This window comes from Python bivittatus, unplaced genomic scaffold (assembly GCF_059951505.1).
Source record: "Python bivittatus isolate LINGU-HERP-01145 unplaced genomic scaffold, Pbiv_v1 ctg000980_np1212, whole genome shotgun sequence".
In the NCBI taxonomy this organism is placed as follows: Eukaryota; Metazoa; Chordata; class Lepidosauria; order Squamata; family Pythonidae; genus Python; species Python bivittatus.
In genome coordinates this window covers 753,151-766,891 of record NW_028277125.1, presented here as the reverse complement: position 1 = coordinate 766,891, position 13,741 = coordinate 753,151, and the positions used below count along the sequence as shown (strand labels likewise).

Below are 13,741 nucleotides of genomic sequence, written 5' to 3'. Positions count from 1 at the left end.
GCTTAACTAGATCAGGGAAGGGTTTGACGTGTGCGCAGCATGCTAGACTTGGATAATATTAACCTTGGTTAGGTTTGGTGTCGCTTAGCATACCATTCAAACCCAATTACATGATTAAGTTTGGTTCAATGTGTCAGGCAAAGAAAATGGTTAATTAAACAACTGGGATGAGTGAGTTGTGTGAAGATGTCCCAGTTGTTTGCCACACTGATCTTAGACAGGATGCACTCACGGCAGCAACAGCACCAGATAAACGAGGACTCGTTATCCACCATCAGCTGCCAGGATATAACGAGAAAGGTAGGAAGGAAGAGATGGAGGGAAGAAAAAACTGCAACTTTCTTCTTCAGAAAAATCACCCCAAATATGGACACATTTGCTTTTAGGACCCAAGGAGAAGAAGTTTAAAATGAACCCTGAATCCAAACTTTCAGAAAAGAAGATCCCTAAAGAAAATTCATTTTGGAAAGTCCTCTGGCAGCTGGCTGATACCACCCACAGAAGGTAACGATCGGAGGGACATGTAAACCTCGCAAGTGAACTCTCTGTTTTTACTTTTCAGGAGTGGCTTGTGCTATGAAAATGCACGCGCGTGCACACACACACACACACACACACACAGAGGGCAGGTTGAGTGAAGATCAGCTTCAAATAGGGACATATTTGGCTCTTGCTACAATGCAGGTGATGTATCCAGAAGGTGAAATTCCCCCCATGTTGGAGTTCCAACATCAAAGCACAGAAGCAAAAGAGACCATGCTGCCATGGGAAATCCAGGCTCTGCGGATGGGAGGCAGGCAGGCAGGACCTACCGTAGTCCTGAGCAGCACCACGTCGGCCTCCTCCAAGCTGCAGGGCACGCAGTTTGCCCACACGTCCCACTCCGGTTTCCAGTGGAAGAGAAGCAGGAGCCCTCCGCAGGACAGGAGATACCCGGCCAGGCACAGGGCCCTGCGGACGCCTTGGGTCTTGTAGCCGAAGATCTCCTGGAAGGAAAGGCTTTACCGTGAAGAAGCTCTTCCCGCTCAGCCCCTGCGAAGGCTCAATCCTTGTGAAAACTCATTTCGTGGCACCTGTGAGGTGCTATTCCCACAACAATCAACCGTCTTTGTTACAACCAATAATTGTATATTGGACACACAGATTTCCCAGCTGCATAAAATATATTTGTTGGGACACTGAGGCTTGCACACTGCATGAATTTTGGATTTTATTCTGAAGCAGACAGCTTTCAAGATACTCTGTAAAGACATGAAGAATTTTCATGTGGATTTCACAGACTACTTTGCTTAGGGGTCATCCAAAGGGGCTCCATTTATTGAAGCTTACGAGAATCCGTTAGCGACATGAACCCGCTTTGCACAAAAGGTGAAGGCCAGGACCTGCAGCCCTTTCCTATTTAACTTCCCAGGCAGGACATTTTGCCACTAGGTTCTTCTCCCTGGCTTGATGTGGAGGTTTATCTCCTCACTCCCAAGCTGAAGGGATTCTCTAGGCTGCAGATCTGAAAAACACCTCAGACCACGCTTTGTCATGCTGACAATGCTAAGAGCACCACTTTTAAATATCAGAGGAAACGCCAAACCTTTGCATATTTGCATCATTTTTGAGTCAATGTGTTGTAATTTTTTAAGAAGTACACTGCGCTGTCTGTGAATCCAGGTGGGGAGGCCTGCACTTGCATTCTGACAACCACCCAGTTTAAAGCAGCCAAGATACAACCGGACAACACAAACACAAGAAGCAAACCTTGCAGCAAACCCAACAGATTTATCACCAACCATGTCACCACAATGTTTGGGTGCTTCACCTGCTCCTCCTCTAATGTGACAGAAGGCATCACCTGCCAGCAACGCCCCCCGAATTCTACATAGGACAACTAGCCAGATGCTGTGCAAAAGAATAAACGGACACCACGGGACACCAGAGTTCAAAACAGCAACAAGGCATTTCACCCTCCCAGGATACTCCACTGCTCATTTCAAGCTGGCAGTGCTGGAAGTGAGAAACCTCCCCACCATAATACAAGGAAAGAATATGGCATATTAGGAAAATGTTATCCACTACAGAAAGCTTGGACAGGGACCATAGGTTCTTAGCTCATTCCATTTGCTAATGGGCAAGGCACTCGCCCCCCATCCTTCTCTCTGAGATCTTCCTCTCAGTCTCTCCTAACCCATTCAGTGACCCCTTTAATTTTCTGTCTTTAAGTCCGGTAATAGTGAGCCCAGTCTAGTATTTGAAGAAGTGATCTGCTGCTCAGGAAAGGTTATTCCCCAATATAGTTGGTTAGTCTTGAAGGCGCTCCCAGACTCGGTGTCTCCTGAGTAAATTGCAGCTGTCTGAATGAAGAAGATGGCAGGGATGCAAGGAGAGCCTCCTGAGCTAGGCTCACTCGGTCCCTGCCATACACAATGCCCGGGTCCTTTGTAGTCCAGTGGGAGACGGCAGTCTTGCACACAGCCAGTCCCAGATCGTTGCTCAACCTCTGCATCCTCAAGTCGGATGGGGACACGACCGCCTGACACCTCACGAGCTATTGCAGCTAGCCAACAGGGACCAAGGTCTGACAAGGAGGTATGTGTCATGCATCAGATGATGACGATGACGATCTGGTCCCTATCGATCAGGGATGTACTTATGATGCTCTTCTCTCAGAAGAAGACCGTATGCCTCTGCTGGATGGAGTAGATGGTGATCCAAAGGAACTTCTGTAGGAATTCATTTGCTCACTTTTAAGGTACAACTCCTGCTGATTTGTCTCCCAAGAGACTAACAGGACCTTCTCCATTCAAGTAACGTCACGGGGGCGGGGGGGGGGGAGGAGCAAGTAGGTTTTCGGGAGAAGAAAGTGAGTTCTTTTCTTTGGGTTCCAGGCTCCCCGCGTGGAGGGACTGCCTTCTTCACACACGCACCAGCCCTGCTAGTTCATCCTCTCACCTGATCTGCACCTCACCCAACTACCTGGCAAGCTACCAAACCACAAATATGATGTATCCAAAATAAACCAAGCTATGTTTCAGGCAAAATTACTTTCGGCAGCCAGGTGATTGAAGCGCACAGGTGGGATTAAATAATGCTAGCAAAGCGTTTTTGAATTCAGAAGGCTTCCTGCAGTCAGCTTCAGGTTCGCTTTGCACTGCATTTCCAGGAGATGGAGCCCCAGCCAGCTCCATCCTGCTTATGGAACGGAAGCTCTGAGCGAGCGAGCGAGCGAGAGGCCCATCCCGTCCCGCGTTTACTCTTGGCATCCAAGCGTAGCCTGAGTTGAACTTTTAAGGAAAGCTCCGCCAAGCTGCTCTGCTCCAGAAACGCCGGCGATCATCTGCCATCATCTCTCACCCACACTGCCACTAGTCATACTAGTCTAGGATTATGGGAACTGAAGTCCAGCACTGCTGAAGGAGGGCCATCTGGCAAATGCAGTTCTAAGGAGCAAGGCGCGTGTGCGAGGAACTTGGCAGCTAAGGCCGGTCAGTCCCATCCTAGTAGATTATGAAGGTGCCTCCCAGCTGACTAAGGGCAAGGCGGGCAGTCACGGGTTCTTAAGGGTGGCGCTGCATTTGTGGATCTCTCCCTGGAGCCGCGTTGGCAGAGTTTTAGAAGTCTGGGGTTTAATGGTTTTAATCTACCACTTTAATTGCTTCCCCTCCATTTCCTCTAATCGTCCACTTTTATTCCTCTTGGGGTTGTTGTGACTACAGCATAGAGTATTTTCTGGCAAGCTTCTCTGGAGAACACCTGACAAAACCACCACCACAGCCTCAGACATGCAGGGCTGGCGCCTGTCTCGAGCTGCCAAGCCAGCCGAGGCTGGCAGATCCTGCTTGGGGCTTTCCCGGGTGATTCAAGGGGACCAGGTTGTTCGGCACCACAGTGTGGACTCTTGCTGTCTCTAGCCCTGGCTCCTTCCTGCGGTCTTCTGTTCCCCTTTTTCTCTTCTGGAGTGATGAATTGGGGGGCCTGACCCAAGAGAAAAGATGAAGCTGCTTCCTGCTTTCGCCTGGGAGAATCTCTCGGCAATTCTTTTCCACCCCAGAGGGTGCGTTCGGCTAAAAATGTAGAACAGCTCCAGGTCTGGGCCTCTGGTGGAGGATGCAGCTGGGTCCAAGGGATCCCTGAATGGGACCTGGTAGGTCCTGGACTGGCAGAAGGTGTCTCGGGGGTCTTGGGATGTCCTCACCCCCACATCTGTCTTAAGGAAAGAAGCGGAAGCATCTTCAGCAGGAGCAGGCCACGCTCGCCTGAGAAGCAGGCCGGGTCCTGAGGAATGGGTGAGCTGAAGGGAAGCCCCCCTTGTGAGGAGGATGGGCTGCAGCGGGGGCCTGGGCAAGCCCGAGGAGCAGGGCCTTCCGCTCCGCCAGGCAGCCTGGGTCCTCCCCTGCCCAACCCTTCCACGGGCTGCCTGCTGTTTGGCCCCAGATTGCCTCAACATCTGGAGCTGGTCGGCTGGCTCGCCTCTGCAGGTGGACACATAGGCAGGAGAAGGCTGTGATGCAGCAGGCGTCAAGGGAGGGGAGGGCCAGGCAGGGAAGACCAGAGAAGGGGGGGGCCTTCTCCGCAGGGCACGGAGTCCAAACTGCAGCCCGAGAGGAGGCAGGAGCCCCAAGAGAGCACGCTGGAGTGCCCGCTTGCTGCGTCCTGGTGCCATCTCCGCTAGGAGATGGAGGCGAGGGAGGGACCGCGGCCCAGGCCTCCGGGACGTTCCACCGAGCTCGGGGTTTCCAGAGGATGCCAGCCCTTCCTTACACAGACTGAAGGCATGCCCAGAAAGATGGGAGGAATCCCACTGCTGCCCGGGCGCTGTGCAGGGGCAGGCTGCTGCCCAAAGCCACCAAACCGTCCTGGGACCCACGTGCCACGAAGAGGTATGGAAGCGGCCGGCCCAAGCCCTCCCTCCCTGCCTGCCTGCCCGCCCTCTGCTGCTTCCCCCTCTGGGACTTTGGGGCAGCCGAGGAGCTCCAGGCCGTGCCCGCGGCTCCGACTACGAAAGGGAGACGCCGCTCGCCCGAGGGCGGACGTGGCTGCGGGGAGGGGGCGTTAGGAGGAGACCCCGCTCACGCGCGGGAGAGCGGAGGAAGGCATGGCGGGCGGGAGAGGGGAGCGGCTGCCGGGACAAAGCGCGGCGTAGCGGGGGTTGCTGCGGAGGGGAACCGGCGCGGTTCCCGCGGCCAGCCGCAGAAGATCCGGCGGGGAAGCGGCCCGGCGCCCTCCCCGCTCGCGCTGCGGCGCCTCCCCCCCCCCCGCCCCGCCTGAGACGCCCGGCACAGACAGCGCCTCCGCGGCAGGTCAGAAGCTCCCTGGCTTCCAGGGGTCAGCCCAGACTTTGCTACAGCTCGGCCAGCAAGGAGAAAATGGCCCTTTGGGAAGATGGGTGCGCGCTCAGCGGCACGTAAAATGTTTGTGAGGCGCGGGTCTGCGTCTTCGGTTCACTCCCGGCTCCAGTCAACTTTTTCTTCTTCCTCCTGGGGCGGAGAGAGGGCCGCTCAGCAGCTTCGTGCCTAAGGCAGGACTCAAACTCACCGTTGCCCCTTCACCAAACTGATTCTCAGGGCTGGTGTAGTGTAGAGTGCAGGTAAGTCAGAGGTTAAGCAGTAAGCGGGCTTGTTAAGCTTTTTGGTACCACCAGCCCAGGGAAGGCAACTTTGCTTCCTTGCCAGTGGTCTGTGCCGCTTCCGATACAGCCCCCTCCCAGCGAGGCTGCACCATCGGAGGGGACTGCCAAGCTCAACAGAAGGTCTCACAGTTCAGAGCAGCAGCGGGAAGAGGACAGCTGTCACGGACTTAGCGAAACACCCTTTTTCTTGGAAAGAGCTCCCGCTTGCTCCCTTCTGGCATTACTCCTTGGAGTCCTCTCGGCCCCCACTTCCAGAGCTTTGGTTGGTTGCCAGGATGGCACTTTTGGCGCAACCCCACAGGAACAGCTGTTCCTCCCAGGGCAGTCAGCGGGGAAGAGCAGCGTGGGGCAAAGACTCACCATTTCCGCCTCCTCTCCCTGGTTGAGCAAGGCCCAATGGTTCCCTCCATGCTTTTCCCCCATGGGCAGTGGTCCTGGCGGGTCTCCTGAGGTTCCCCCAAGCCTCCTGGGCTTTCTTCAGGGTCAGTGCAACAGCCCTTCCTGGGACAGCAGCTTATATGCCAGCTGACCTGCAGGAACACACCCTCCTCCTGTGAGGAGGCTTCTGCTGCTGAGGGACAGCCCCTCCCCGGAGCTCCAGGTGAAATGCACCTTCCACCCTCCCGCCTTTCTCCGGTGCTGTACCCTGGAAGAGACTTGGCTCCCTCCTGATGGTGCCACAGGAGAGCAGCAGTTCCCTCGTGCCCAGGCGGGCTCCAGGCCAGGCAAAGGAAGAAGCCCTGCCTGCAGGGATCAGATTGATTTGCGTTGGGGCGGGCGCCTGACAAAGGCAGGTACTGTACGACTGCCACACCAGATTGTGTGAGAGAGGCAACTTGGATCAGAGGAGGGCTGTTGCACCACATCTCTGCGCTTGGCCTTTCTGAAGGTGCTTCCTCCTCTCTTCGCCTTGTCTTTGCTCCTAAGATGTCTTCCCCCAAATCCCTTGCTTTTCTGCCTCGCATCTTGGGAAGGCAGAGGAAGCCCTGTGGAGAGGAGGAGGAGGAGGAGGACAAGCTGACCCTTAAAGAAGGAGCCACGGACATACAGTCTGTTGATCCATGGCAAAATAAACACTTGTGGGCCGTTCTGTGAGCCGTTCTCTGGCTCTCTGGAACTCACAGGCCCTTTCTCAGAGAAATTCCACCTACACGTTAAGCTGGGCTCCTGGTGACTCCACTCCCCAGAAATGGAAGTGGTTACCTGACCCCAGACAAGCTGGAAGCGCTGCAGCCAGGAAGCAGAAGCGGCAGACGGCCCTTCGCAATCTGGGCGAGCCCCTCTCAGCTGGTTCCCCTGCAGATGCTCAAGCGGTCTTCCTGGTCTTCGGCAGGTGGAGGAGAGAGGAGGCTCAGCGGGTCCCCGACGCTCGCTCTCTGCCTGCCACCCAGGTGAGTCAGGCCACCACTGCTTCTGACAGCAGTGACAGCTGCACCGCCCAAAAGATGTGCCATTCTCCACGGCATTTTTAATGCAGGATCATCCCGTCAGCGTGAACTTCAAGGCAAATGTTTTCACCCTACAGGCCTCAGACATTGGTGGCTAACGTGGAGTCTCCTGAATAATTTGAAGCGTTGCGTCTCTCATTTATTCACTGAGGACTACAACCCAGCCAAAGTTCAAGGCAGTTCGATAAAGCAGCTACAAGGGCAAGTTAAAGTGTGCTGATAATTGATTAATATATTGATTTTCCTCCCATTTTCAGATAGGCATACCAGAACACCTTTCAAATTGTGGTGAAAACTACAAATATACTATCTTCAGGTTTGTCAAGGAATGAAATTCTTCATTTGTTGGTGAGGATCTGATCGAGCATTTCAAAGGTATCAGTGCTCCATTAAAGCCCATTTATTGTTGCTCGAAGTACATGTCTCCGGTGCCTGCCACTAACACTGGAGGCTCTCCTTAGAGGAGGGGCACTTTACAGATAAAACAAACCAGCAGTTCCCAAGCTCCTCTCGGCGCTGGCTGAAGTCCAGGGTTCGGCTTCTCACACTCCGCAGAGCAGGAAACCAGAAAGTGCAGCAGCAGCAGCAGCTTTCACGGGTGGAACCACAATCACAGTGATATTCAAAGTCACCAATATGGGGGGGGGGGTTGCTTACTATTTGTGCGCACCATTCTAATCACTAGGACTCCAGGTGGTGCACAACACAGAAAGAAGGAAGAAAGAAAACGCAACAGGATCCACAGAACAGACATAAAAGAAGTACCGGCGCCCCAACCACCCTGGGAGCCAAAGGCCTACTAGAGCAAGCCTGTCTTCAGGCCCTTTTGAGAAGAGAGGAGAATTGGGAGAAAGTTGACAGCCCCCTTTGGCATCTCCTACCTCCAAGAGGTCTTCCCTGGCTGGAGGGAGGGAGGGAACGAACCACCACACACCTGAAGCAACGGGGTTTCCATGGTGAGAGGCGAGGAACAAGCAATTTTGAGTACATTACTAAGAACTGAATACCTCAATTAAGAATACCTCAACCATGGGGATGGCTAGCCCCACAGAGGCCTCCTGTCTTCAGCCTCAGATTTTTCATCTTCTTGGACTCTCCTTCCCCTTTTTAGTAATGCTTTTAACTGATGTTTTATGTATTTATATATATTTATATTTTTAATTGTTTGTTGTGAGTCACCCCGAGGTTCCCCCATTGGGGGGAGATGGGCGGGTGAGTAAGTAAGTAAGTAAGTAAGTTTGTTTGTTTGTTTGTTTATTTGGGGCTGCCCTGCATTCTGCACTGGTTGAAGCTTCTTCAAGGGCAGCCGCACTTTGAGCGCATTACAGTAATCCAGTCAGGAGGTGACTAGAGCATGAAGGACAATGGATAAAGTTCTCATACAGCTGTGGCAGGGTTACTCTCACTCTGGTGTGTGGTGTTGTCAGGTGCATGAAATTTGGTTGTAAGTGTGCGCGTTGGTTGGAATTTTTTTAATTACTGTTGAATTTGCAAATAGTTGCTAAATGAAGTAACCACTGAACAAGGAGTGGCTGTATAGGGAAACTGCCTCAAAACTCTCCGTCCAACGTGAGCTTCCCCAGAAGAACAGGTGAAGTGCCTGGCGCAGTCCAGCCAGCAGTGCACGAAACAGAATTTGGCTGGCTTGTTAACTTCACCTATAAAGATTCCTAATGCTGGAAAAATGGGTAACGGAAGAGCAGCCTGTGGTCAGGGACAAAAAATGTAACACCCTTCGACAATCGGAACAGAAGCACGCCAACCCTACGTTCATTATTACCTGGTTTCATGTTAGCCGCTAGATTTAAAGAGGGTTTTTATTCCTTCCGTTGGTCAATAAAACAGACCACGATGTGTAAACAGCAGCTCTACCCCAGTCCCGAGACGCCCGGCCGTTCCACTCTCCGCTTTGGGTACGCTTCACCGACCCTTGCCTCTTCCCCTCCGACTCGGGATGAGGGTGCACTGGAGCCCCCGCCCCCGCCCCCGCCCCGGGGAGTCAAGTCACTCCCTGGGGGCAAGGAGGGATGCCAGCTGGTGCAAAGCTGAAGGGGCAGACCGAGCAAGCGTTCAGATGCACTCCGCTTTTCTCAGGCAGGGCGGTGGCCGAGATGCAGCGGCGGCTTTGAGAAACCCCGGGGCTCCCTGAGCTGCCTTCCTCCAGGCGGGCAGAGAAAGCGCCGTGCCAGCGCCGGCCTTTCGGGCTCCGCAGCCGCGGCTCTCTGCCCCCGGGGGCGGAGGGGGCCGCGCAGGCTAAGGCGGGCAGGCGGCGGGAGCCACCTGGCCAGCTTTCCGACTGCCCGTCTTGAGCTGCCGAACGAGGCTCTTGGGTGCCACGGGAGGGATCACCTCTAAGAAAAGCAGCCTGCCGGCTGGGGATTCTGGGACCTGAAGTCACTGCGTGCCGGCTGGGGCTCCTGGGAGCCGGAGTCCACCCATCTCAGAGTTGCGGAGCCCGAGAAGGGCTGGCTACGGTCTCGGCCAGCGCGGCGCCAGACCCGGCGCGGCAGGGGCAGGGGCAGGGGCAGGGGGGCGAGAGGAGAGGGCTGCGGGCGGGCGGGCGCGCGCGTCTCCGGCCAGGAAAGGGCGGGCCAGCCGGGGAGCTCCGCGTCGGGCGGAGGGGAGTCGCCCGCGGGGCCGGAGTCGGGTGCGGACCGCGGAGTGCGACCCTCCGGCCGCCGCCAGTCCACGGCACCGCGCGCCCCCGCCCGGAACCTCGCGCGCAGGCGCAGCGCTCCGGCGGACGCTCGGCGGACGGGCCGGAAGCGGAAGCGGCTGAAGGGCGCGGCGGCTGGCGGCGGCGAGGACCGGCCGGGCCGGGCGGCGCAGGATGTGGCGGGCCCGCGCGGCGGCGGCGGCGGCCTGGTTAGTACGGGGCGCCTCGCGGACCCTGGGCCGGCTCCCTGGCCCCGGCGGGGTCTGGCGGGCCCGCGGCTCGCCCGGACCCCGCCCCGAGCGGCCTCCCTGCATCCCTCTGGCGGGCGGGCGGGCGGCCAAGGGAAGGGGGCGGGGGCCGCTCCGCTCCCGGAGCAGCCTTTGCGGCCGCTCGGCCCGGGTGGGGCTCGGCGGAGGCGTCGCCGCGCGGATCCTCCAGAGGGGAGGGGAGGGGAGGGGAGGAGGTGGGCCGCCCCGCCCCGCCCCGCCCGCCCGCCCGCCCGCTGCTCCCTCGGGGCGCGGGAAGCCTGCTTTTCCGCAGCCTCGAGCGCCCCCGGGAGCGGGCGCCGCCCCCCCGCCTGTCCCCAGCCCGGGCGAGGAGGCCTCGGGCGCGCGCGCGGGCTACTCGGTGGCCCCGCGGGAACGGGCGGCTTTGTCGCAGCCGGTTCTCCGGGCCAAGGCGAGCGGGGCCCTTCCGCCGACGGGCGCTGCTCCGGCGGTGAACGGCGGGGGGCAGCCCGCGCGCTGCCCGCTTAGGGCGCCTGCCGGGAAGCCGGAGGGGCGCGCTCCAGTCCCGCCTCGGCGCGGGGCCGGCGGGGGAGCCTGGGCCGGTCCCGCGCTCTGCCCTGGGAGGGGGAGCCCCGCCCGGACCTCGCCGAGAGAACTCAGGACTAGTCCAGGCGGCCTCCAGGAGTCCCGCTGACTCAGAGGCGCGAGCGGACAACCGGGGAAACAGAGCTCGGAGGGGCCGGGCGCGCGCAACGCTCGAGCCCCCGTCGCCTCGCCCAGCTGTGCTGACAGACACCCGGTTCTCCCGTATCCAAGAGCAGCGCTCCCGGCCTTGGAGCACCCTGGCTTTTTGCAGTAATGAAATAGGTTTATTCTCTTCTGTTGGTAAAGTAGGCTTAAAAAGGTGCTCGTTGGATCCCACGTTAAGGTGCTGTTATCCCCCTTTTGGGATTAATTTATTTAGAAACTCTTATGGCCACCTATCTTATACAAGATCACCCTATTCAGTAAAAACAAATCAACCAACCAAACCCCACAGCAACAGCGGACTGGGCGGCTATATTAAATGGAATTAATACTACTACTACTAACTCCATATATCCCAACCCCAGCACCGCAACATCCACTACATTCCCCATGCTCCTACATTTGCTGGGCTCACTTCTATCCTAGCCCAAAGCCTGGGCAAAGAGCTGGGTCTTCACAGCCTTCCGAAGGCTAAAAAAAAGGGGGGGTGTCCAAAGGTTATTTTGAATGCCCAGTTAGAAGGCCCTGTCCTGCTTTTTATAGGCATTATAATTAGCAGCATTGTAAGCTTATGTTCATGGAATAAACATGAGAATAAGAACTTAATCCCTTGTCTCTGTGTAACTACGGTAGAAGGATGGCCATTTGGAAGAAGTAGCATGCCCTGTTTCTGGCTTCCTTGTTTGGCCTTCTGGAGCCAGATTCCCTCGAGGTGTGTGGGACTACATGTCCCATTGAGGAATTCCAGAGGGTACCATGTTGTGGAAGGCTAGGGCCTAAAGAGTGTACTGCCATGGAATGGTGTGGTTTTCCTTCATCATTGATATGTGAATGGTACTTCTAGCACTGGGAGCAAGTGTTCTCCTGATGGCCACAGACTTTAAGTAGGGGAGCTTTGCAAGACCTCTGACCATAAACTGTGCTCCTGAAGAGGAAGCGGAGGATGGTTTCAGCACAGATTTGGTGCTTTTTAAAAGAATGTCCCTCAGTGACCCTTATTTCCTCCTGCAGCATCTTTTTTGCCTGTTCTGGTCTAGCCTCCGCGTGCACCCCAGAACCTTGCTTCTGGAGGTTGCGCACAGTCTCTTGGGAAGTAGCAGCTGATGGTTTGGGGGTAGCTATAGAAACTCAAAGTGAGATGTTGATGGTCAATAATTGTTTGAATTGCATGTATTTAAGACTCTGAGAAGATAAGAACCCTGCGTGAATAATCCAGAATCTGCATTTCCTTCCCTTTAGCGTTGCCTGTCAGAACTTATCCAATGGGACCCACAGAGCAAGAGGAAAGTTGCCGCTGCAGAAATTGCATCTTGTTTCACGGAAAACTCATCATTCCTGCCATCCCATTTCCAAGTTACCAAGGCTTCTCTTACGGACCTTGGCACAACCATACTCCACCCTTAATCGCCTTCCCTTGCACAACCCCAGGCTCCTTGTAAAGTACGGGTTCCAGCCTTATAGGAACTTTTGGCTTGCTCGAGTAGCGTCCAGGCTGTTGCGGCTCCGCTATATCGTCCTAGGTTCTGCGGTGGGTGGTGGCTACACAGCCCAAAAGGTAGGCAGTTCTGTAACGGAGACTGTTCCGATTATCTTTTCTTGAGGATGGTTTGTTTTTGAAATTTGTATAGTCTAGGTATCCCTTCAAAAAATAGAAGTTGGAGTAGAGCGTACACAAATGGTTATCTAGGTGGTGGCTGTCATCTTACATGATATACAAGTTATGGAACTGCAGGGATCTCATTAAGTATATTGGCAGAATATGAAGAATTGTGGGAGAAGGAAGTTTCCAGGGTTTGTTCCCCCACGCTCCTTTTCCATTCCTTTTTTCTCTTGGGCCACCTTCTTCTCACTCAGACCCCAGAGAAAGGAGGTTTCAGCATGGAGCCAAAGGGCTTGAGCAGAGAGCTCGAAGCCCCACGGTAGGAGGCCGCTACTGAAAAACATGAACACAAGTCCAAGAAACCCAAAACGTGGCACTGCATTGTAATATGGAAAGAGTAGAAGATGATTACATATTTGATTGGGGAATAATCATATGAACTGTATTTAAATTCTGTATGAATTGGAAATACAACTGAGTTTTTGTCCTGGCCCCACCAAGTACTTTTTGGAACGAGGCCCATAGAGTTCAGTGCCCCCCAAGTTGTTCTTCTCTGGCATGAAGCTCCTCTTTGTTCTCTCTGTGAGGGCTCAGGTTAGCGCTTCTACTGCAGAGGGGCAGCTATTAGCGATGGGCAGGACGCGCACCTGGCACGCGCTCTGCTCTGTACCAAGAGATGGCAGGAGGAGGAGCCTGTGCAGGTACGCTGCCCTTCCCGTGGAGGAGGGCCTCCTGCAGCTTTTATTTCCTTCATTCGCAGCAGCCCCTAAGGGGATGCCCTGAGAGTGGCAGGAGCAGCGGAATCCAGAGAGGCCTAGAGCTGGAGGGGGCCACTGAAGCCTTTGGCATTCACCCTGCGCCCAGGGCCACAGTCTAAAAGCATCTCAACAGACAAACGCACCCAGCGAAGCGGAGGCTTTCTGCAGAATTGGTTCTGTTGTTGAATTATTCTTCCTGTTAGGAAAGTTGAACTAACATCCAGTCAGAATCTGCTTTCCTGGAACTTAAAGCCTGTATTCTCTCTTGCCCCAGAGGGTTAACGGGGGGGGGGGGAGAGGTTAAAACCATTGTACAAGGAAGGAGGTTCAGGCTAGAGGAACGGACTGCCACATGCAATGGTGAGCCCTCCTTTGCTAGAGGACTTCGAAAGGGCAGGATAGTCACTGTAGTGGATCATGCGCTGAGCGGAAATGGCAGTAAACTAGAGGACCTTTTCCCCCTATAGGCTTCAGGAGAAATGAAACAGGATGCATAGATATGTTTTGCAGGTATAGGTTTGAATGAGTTATCTTTTATAAATAAAAGGATTCTAAGAATTAGACATTTCTGTTCAAAAACAGAATTTCTTCCCTGACCAGCAACATTGATTCTAATATAAATATTTTCCTGACATTTAATTTAAAAAAATTAAATCCTTTTCTAATTTAAGTCATATTATGAAAATAG

The 13,741-nt window shown here is 54.8% G+C and overlaps 2 protein-coding genes across 7 annotated transcripts in view; one reads left to right on the top strand and one right to left on the bottom strand.

Moving 5' to 3' along the window:
- Positions 1 to 6,233, bottom strand: part of ATP13A4 (ATPase 13A4) — a 43,145-nt gene extending 36,912 nt beyond the window's left edge. The window contains exons 1-2 of one of the 3 annotated variants that reach the window (XM_088131858.1): positions 5,978 to 6,233; positions 813 to 986 (exon numbers count right to left, since the gene is read on the bottom strand). In XM_088131858.1, coding sequence (XP_087987984.1) covers positions 813 to 986; positions 5,978 to 6,040 — 237 coding nt within the window. In that variant the 5' untranslated portion in view covers positions 6,041 to 6,233. Of the gene's footprint in view, positions 1 to 812; positions 987 to 5,977 lie in introns of those variants that run through there. The other 2 variants (XM_088131857.1, XM_088131859.1) reach the window with 2 other exon arrangements.
- A 3,541-nt stretch (positions 6,234 to 9,774) lies between these two features.
- The window catches only part of OPA1 (OPA1 mitochondrial dynamin like GTPase), a 60,772-nt gene continuing 56,805 nt past the window's right edge, over positions 9,775 to 13,741 (top strand). For all 4 annotated transcript variants that reach the window (XM_088131863.1, XM_088131861.1, XM_088131862.1 and 1 more), the window contains exons 1-2: positions 9,775 to 9,930; positions 11,935 to 12,250. In XM_088131863.1, coding sequence (XP_087987989.1) covers positions 9,896 to 9,930; positions 11,935 to 12,250 — 351 coding nt within the window. In that variant the 5' untranslated portion in view covers positions 9,775 to 9,895. The remainder of the gene's footprint in view (positions 9,931 to 11,934; positions 12,251 to 13,741) is intronic.